This window comes from Pteropus alecto, unplaced genomic scaffold, assembly GCF_000325575.1.
Source record: "Pteropus alecto unplaced genomic scaffold, ASM32557v1 scaffold52, whole genome shotgun sequence".
NCBI lineage: Eukaryota > Metazoa > Chordata > Mammalia > Chiroptera > Pteropodidae > Pteropus > Pteropus alecto.
The window spans coordinates 5,687,923-5,695,894 of record NW_006433941.1 but is presented as its reverse complement, the minus strand read 5'-3'; the positions used below and the strand labels follow the sequence as shown (position 1 = coordinate 5,695,894).

Sequence of the window (7,972 nt, the reverse complement as noted above, 5' to 3'; positions counted from 1 at the left end):
GAGAAAAATATCCATTTAGGTCCTCCATTTTTAATCAGATTGTTTTTTTAGTGTTAAAGTGTATGAGTTCCCTATAAATTTTGAACATTAATCTCTTATTGGATATATCATTGGAAAATATACTCTCCCATTTAGTAGGTTGTTTTTTCATTTTGTTGATGGTTTCCTTTGCTATGAAAAACTTTTTAGTTTGATGTAGTCCAATTCTTTTTTTATTTCCCTTGCCCAAAGAGACATCTCCAAAAAAATATTAATAAGAGCAATGTAGTTTCACTTTTAAAAATTGTTTTTGAATTATAATTGATTCAGAGAGTTTACTGCCTATGTTTTCTTCTAGGAGATCTATGGTTTCGGGTCTTATATTCATTTTTAATCCATTTTAAGTTTATTTTTGTATATGGTATAAGAAAGCAGTCTTTTTTTTTTTTGCACGTATCTGTCCAGTTTTCCCAGTACTACTTATCGAAAAAACTGTCTTTACCCCATTGTATATTCTTGCCTACTTTGTCATAGATTAAATAACCATATAGGCATGGATTTATTTCTGGGCTCTATTCTGTTCCATTGATCTGTATGTCTGTTTTTATGCCAGTACCATGCTGTTTGGATTACTGTAGCCTTGTAGTATAGTTTGATACCGAGTACCTCAGATTTTGTTCTTCTTTCTCTAAATCGCCATGGCTCTTTGGGGTCTTTTATAGTTCCATATACATTTTAGGATTATTCGTTTTAGTTCTCTAAAAACTACCATTGGTACTTTGATAGAGATTGCATTGAATCTATAGACTGCTTTGGGTAGTATGGACATTTTAATAATGTCGATTCTTCCTACCCATCAGTACGGTGTGTGCTTCCATTTATTTGTATCTTCTTCTATTTCTTTTTCCAATGACTTATAATTTTCTGAGAACAGGATTTTTTACCTCCTTGGCTAATTTGATTCCTGGGTATTTTAGATGGGATTGTGTTCCTAATTACTCTTTCTGATAGTTCATCACTGGTGTCTAAAAATGCAACCTACTTCTGAATATTAATTTTGTATCCTGCTACTTTACTGATTTCACTTACCGGTTCTAACGGTTTTTTGGTGGAATCTTTAGGGTTCTCTCTACATAATATCATCTCTACATAATGTCATCTGCAAATAATGACAGTTTTACTTCTTCCTTTTCAATTTGGATGTCTTTTATTTCTCTTTCTTGTCTGACTGCTGTGGCTAGGACTTCCAATACTCTGTTGAACAGAAGTGGTGGAAGTGGGCATCCTTGTCTTGTTCCTGATCTTAAGGAAAACGCTTTAGCCTTTCCCCATTGAGGTTGACGTTAGCTATAGTTTTGTCATATATGGCATTTACTATGTTGAGGTATGTTCCCTCTATTCCCACTTTGCTGGGAGTTTTTATCGTAAATGGATGTTGGATTTTGTCCAACACTCAGTAGATATCTTTGGAATAAATTAGTGCCATCTTTTCGCCATCAACTCTAAACATTAACTTTGACAAGACTGTCCATGATCACTAAATCAGCTTAAACTTACATACCACAGAGAACTGGCCATTCCCTGGTGTCATTATTTTTAAAAATTGTGTTAAAGTACGTATACCATCAAATTTGCCATCTCAACCATTTGTAAATATAAAATTCAGTGGCATTGAATACATTCATATTGTTGTGCAGCCATCTCCACCATCCATCCACATAACACTTTCATCTTGTGAAACAAATTGTATACCTATTACACAATAAATTCCCATTCTCCCTTTCCCCCAAGTCCCTAATAACCACCATTCTACTTTCTGATTCTATAATTTTGACTTAAGTATTTCATATAAGTGAAATTATATGTATTTGTCTTTTTTGACTGACATATGTCACAGCATAATGTACTCAAGATTCATTCATGCTATAGCATATTACAGAATTTTCTTCCTTTTTAAGGCTGAATAATATTCCTTTATATGTATATACCACTTTTTGCTTATCCATTCATCAGTTGATGAACACTTGGGTTGCTTCCACATTTGACTATTGTGAATAATGCTATTAACATCAGTGTACATATATCTCTTTGAGACTCTACTTTCAAATCTTTTGGTTATACACCCAGAAGTGGGATTACTGGATCATATGGTAATTCTATTTTTAATTTTTTGAGAAACCTTCATACTGTTTTCCACAGTAGCTATACCATTTTACATTTCCACCAACAGTGCGCAAGGGTTTCCATTTATCCACATTCTTGCCAACACTTGTTTTCTGTTTTTTTGTTTTGTTATGATTTGTTCTGGTGAATATGGTAAATTATATGTCATGTGTATTTACCATAACAATAACAACAAAAAACAAAATTAAAAAATAAAATTTATCAAAAAAGTCATTTTTAAAAATCTTCCTTCCCCAGTGTTTCTAAGGTGCAGTCAGTGCAGTGACCTAACGATCTAAATGACCGTGCTTGACAGGCAGTGGAATTATTGATGAGCCATGTGATCTTGTCATTCATTTCCTCACTGAGACACTGGTGATAATCCTTAAGCAATTATTAACAAGAGAGTGGTGTCTATTCTGGTGCAGTTTGAGATCTTCTTCTAGCCTCTCCGACTCCTCTTCGTCGGAGCAGGTCATTATTGAACCCAGCTGCTTTATCCTGGGAAGTTCACTACTTTGTATCATGATGTTTATTATTGCTTTAAAAAAATTTTTTTTGAATTACAGTTGACATTCAATATTATATTAGTTTCAGGTGTACAGCATAGTGTTAGATGTTTATATAGTTTACAAAGTGATCCCCTTGGTAAGTCTAGTGCCACCTGAAACCATACATAGTTATTACAATATTATTGACTATATTTCCTCTGCTATACTTTACATACTTGTGACTACTTTGTAACTACCAATTTGTATTTCTTAATCTCTTTATATTTTTCACCTAGCCCCCCCAAACCCCTTCCCATCTGGCAACCATCGGTTTGTTCTCTGTATCTATTAGTTTGTTTCTGTTTGGTTTGTTCTTTTATTTTGTTCTTTAGATTCCACATATAAGTAAAATCATATTGTATTTGTCTTTCTCTGTTTGACAAAACAATATATGTACAACCACTTCTTTATTCATATTGGTTTTTTTTTTGTTTTGTTTTTTTTAGTGTTAAGTTATATGAGCTCTTTATATATTTTGGATGTTAACTTCTTAAGGCTTAAGGGATGTATCATTGGTGATTATCTTCTAGGTCTACGGCAGTCCTCCATCTCACCTGGATGGAATCCCAATGATTTTCACAGTTATGGGAACTCCTCTTCCCAGCACTGGTGTTGGGCCAGACCCCTCACACCTCACGGGGGGGACCTCCGCAGCCAAGATATCCCTCCTGCTCCTTAACCACCAAACAGGGGGTATAGGACCAGCCTGTTTCACATCTCTGCCCCTCCTACCATTCTTCTTTTTATCTTTAGCTGTAGTTCTGTTCAGCCATTCTTCAAGTGGTTCTCAAGCGTGGTTGTTTTATAATTTGTTTGTAATTTCGATGTGGTTGTGGGAGGAGGTAAGCACAGCATTGATCTGTTCTTCCATGTTTCCTAAAAAGCCATGTTTTCTGTTTTTTTCTTTTTTTTAATGGTAGCCATCCTAACAGATGTGAGATGATATCTCATTGTAGTGTTGACTTGCATTTCCCTAATGATTAGTGATGTTGATGTCTTTCCATGTGCTTTTTGCCGATTTGTACATCTTTGAAAAAATGTCTTTTCAAATCCATTGAATCAGATTGCTGTTTTGTTGTTGAGATTTAAAAGTTCTCTAGATATTCTGGATGTTAATTTCTTATCAGATATATGATTTGCATATATTTTCTCTTATCATGTGGGCTGCCTTTTTCTTTGCAGATAGTGTCTTTTGATATACAAAATTTTAAATTTTTCATAAAGCCAATTTGTCTGTTTATTTTTGTTATCTGTGCCAAGAAATCATTGCCAAATCTAATGTCAAGAAGCTGTTGCTCTATGTTTTATTCTAAGAATTTTATTGTTGTAGGTCTTAATTTAGGTCTTTGATTCATTTTTAAGCTAATTTTTGTATATGGTGTTAGGAAGGGTCCAACTTTTTTGCATGTGTATACCCAGTTTTCCCGGTACTTTTTTGAAAAGACCGTGCTTTCCTCGTGGAATGGTCTTGGCATTTTTGTCAAAAATCCATTTGTGAGGGTTTATTTTAGGGCTCTAGTCTATCTCACTGATCTATATGTCTGTTTTCATGCCAATACCACACTTTTTATTTTTATTACTGTAGCTTTATAGTAAGTTTTGAAATCAAGAATTGTGAGTCCTCTAATTTTTCTCTTTTTTTCCCCAAGGTTTTTGTGTGTGTGTGTTGGGGGCGGGGGGGCATCTGGAGTCCTTTGAGACTTCATATTAATTTCAGGATGGGTTTTTCTATTTCTGCAAAAAACCATCATTGCTTTTTTTGATGAAGAGTGCATTGAATCTGTAGCTATCTTTGGATAATACCGACATTTTAACATTACATTTTCCAACCCATAAACATGGGATGTTTCCATTATTTATGTCTTAATTTCTTTTATCAGTGTTTTACAGTTTTTATTATACAAGTCTTCACATCCTTGGTTAATTCTTATTTTATTCTTTTTGATGCTATGGTGAGTGGAATTGCTTTTGTAATTCCCTTTTAAGACTGTAAATTGGTTGTGTATAGAAATGCAACTGGGTTTTGTATGTGTATGTGTGTGTATTGACTTCATATCTGACTACTTTGGTAAATTCACTTATTAGATCTAACAGCTTTCTTTTTTTCGGTGAAGTCTTTATAATTTTCTGTGTATAAGAGCATATTATCTGCACACAAATAATTTTACTACTCCTTTTCCATTTTGGATGCCTTTTTATTTTTCTTGCCTAATTGCTCTGATTAGAAGTTCCAATATTTTATTGACCAGACATAGTGAAGTAGGCATCTGTGCCTTTTGATTTTAAACGAAAAGATTTCAGTCTTTAACCACTGAGTATTATCTTTGCTGCAGGTTTTTCATATATTATATGGATGCAGTTTCCTTCTATTATGACTTAGTTGAGTGGTTTTTATCATAAAAAAGGTGTTCAATTTTGTCAAATGCTTTCTCTGCATCAATTGAGGTGACCATGTGTTTTTTCCCTTCATTTCGTTGATGTGGTGTATTACATTGATCAATTTTCATGTTGAACCACCCTTGCATTCCAGGAATAAATCCCATCTGGTCATGGTGAATTGTTCTTTTCATATGCTGCTAAATTCTGTTTGCTAGTATTTTGTTGAAGATTTTTTAAAAATCAATGTTCATAAGGAACATTTGCTTGTAGTGTCTTTTCTGGCTTTGGTCAGGGTTAGATTGGCCTCTGAGAATGAGTCAGAAAGTGTACCATCTATCAACTACTAATTTGTACTTCTTTAACCCTTCACCCCATTCTCCCAGCCCCTCAACCCCCATCTCCTCTGTCCATCACCGAATTATCCTCTATAATTGTGTCAGTTTTTGATTAGTTTGTTCTTTTTGCTTCTTAGAATCCGCATATAAGTGAAATCATATGGTATTTATCTTTCTCTGACTTATTTCACTCAGCATAATAACCTCTAGGTCCATCCATGTCATTGCAAATGGTAAGACTTTATCTTTTAATGGCTGAGTAATATTCCATTGTATATATGAACCATAACTTCTTTATCCAATCGTCTGTTTAGGTTACTTCTGTATCTTGGCTATTGTAAACTGTGCTACCATGAATATTGGGGTACATAGATCTTTATGAATTATTGTTTTGGTTTTCTTTGTAAAACACCCAGAAATACAATTGCTGGGTCAAAAGGTATATCCATTTTTAATTTTTTGAGAAACCTCCAATTTGCAATCTCATCAACAATGTATGAGAGTTCCCTTTTCTCCACATCCTCGCCAACACTAGTTGTTCTTTGATTTATTGATGATAGCCATTCTGACAGGTATGAGGTGATCTCCCATTGTGGTTTTATTTATTTATTTTCATTGTGGTTTTAAATTGCATTTCTCTGATGATTGTAACCTTGAGCATCTTTTCACATGTCTATTGGCTATTTCCTCTTTAGAGAAGTATCTGTTCAGATCTTCTGCTCATTTTTTAATTGGATTTTTTTTGTTGTTGTTGAGTTGTATGAGTCCTTTATATATTTTGGATATTAACCTCTTACGAGATGAAGCATTAGCGAATATCTTCTCCCAGTCTGTTGTCTTTTTGTTTTGTTGATGGTTTCCTTTGCTGTACAAAAACTTTTTAGTTTGATGTAGTCCCATTTGTTTATTATTTCTTTTGTTTTCCTTGCCCGGGAAGATATATCCAAAAAGAAATTACTGTTAGTAATATTAGAGAGTTTACTACCTATGTTTTCTTCTAGAAGTTTTATGGTTCGGGGTCTTGTATATGGTGTAAGAAGGTGCTCCGGTTCTTAAATATGGTGTAAGAAGGTGGTCCAGTTTCTTTTTTTGCATGTATATGTCCAATTTTCCCAACACCATTTATTAAAGAAACTGTCTTTACCCCAATGTGTATTCTTGCCTCGTATGTTATATATGAAGTGAGCGTATAGGCATGGATTTATGTCTGGGCTCCCTATTCTGTTCCATTGGTCAATGTATCTGTTTTTATGCCAGTACCATGATGGTTTGATTACTGTAGGCTTGTAGTATATTTTGCTATCAGGTAGTGTGATACCTTCAATTTCGTTCTTCTTTCTCAAGATTGCCATGGCTATTCAGGGGTCTTTTATGGTTCCGTATAAATTTTAGGATTATTTGTTCTAGCTGTCTGAAAAATGCCATTGGTATTTGGATAGGGATTGCACTGAATCTATATATTGCTTTGGGTAGTATGGCTATTTTAATGATGTTGATTCTTTCTACCCATGAGCATGATATGTGCTTCCATTTATTTGTATCTTCTTCTATTTCTTTTTTCAATGACATATAATTTTCTGAGAACAGGTCTTTTACCTCCTTGGTTAATTTGATTCCCAGGTATTTTATAATTTTTGATGCAATTGTAAATGGGATTGTTAGCTTAATTTCTTTTGAAAAATTCATCATTGGTGTTTAAAAGGGGTACTGATGTACACCCTCCACCGTGTCACCATGACTACTCTACTGAATTCATTGATCAGTTCTAACAGTTTGTGTGTGTGTGTGTGTGTGTGTGTGTGTGTGTGTGTGTGTGTAATCTCTAGGATTCTCTCTATATAATATCATGTCATCGGCAAATAGTGAGAGTTTTCCTTCTTCCTTTTCAATTTAGATGTCTTTTATTTCTCTTTGTCTGATTGCTGTGGCTAAGACTTCCAATACAGTGTTGAAGAGGAGTGGTGAAAGTGGGCATCCTTGTCTTGTTCCTGATCTTAAGGAAAATACTTTTAGCTTTTCCCCATTAAGTATTACGTTAGCTGTAGGTTTGTCATATATGGCCTTATTATGTTGAGATATATTCCCTCTATTCCCACTTTGCTGAGAGTTTTTATTATAAATGGACGCTGGATTTTGTCAAACACTTTCTTTGCATCTATCGAAATGATCATATGTTTTTCATCTTTCGATTTGTTAATGTGCTGTATCACATTAATTGATTTGTGAATATTGCACAGACCTTGCATCCTAGGACTAAATCCAACTTGATCATGGTGTATATTTTTAATGTATTGCTGAATTCAGTTTGCTAATATTTTTTTGTTGAGGATTTTTGCATCAATGTTCATAAGAGATATCAGCCTATAGTTTTCTTCTTCTTCTTCTTTCTTCCTTCCTCCTCCTCCTCCTCCTCCTCCCACTCCTCCTCCCCTCCCCCCTCGGGATTGCCATCTTCCGACAATGCCCACTCCTCCCAGCCCAGCTGGTGACCAGGCTCGCTCACAACCTGGATAACGTGCATGTCCTCATGCACCTCTAGCACCTCCTGCTGCCTGAGCCAGTACT

General features: G+C 34.6%; 1 protein-coding gene across 1 annotated transcript in view; it reads right to left on the bottom strand.

The window, feature by feature from the left end:
• Positions 1-486, bottom strand: part of PLD6 (phospholipase D family member 6) — an 8,958-nt gene extending 8,472 nt beyond the window's left edge. Inside the window, 1 exon segment of the mRNA XM_006927011.2 lies at positions 482-486. Coding sequence (XP_006927073.2) covers positions 482-486 — 5 coding nt within the window.
• Positions 487-7,972: the final 7,486 nt, after the last annotated feature.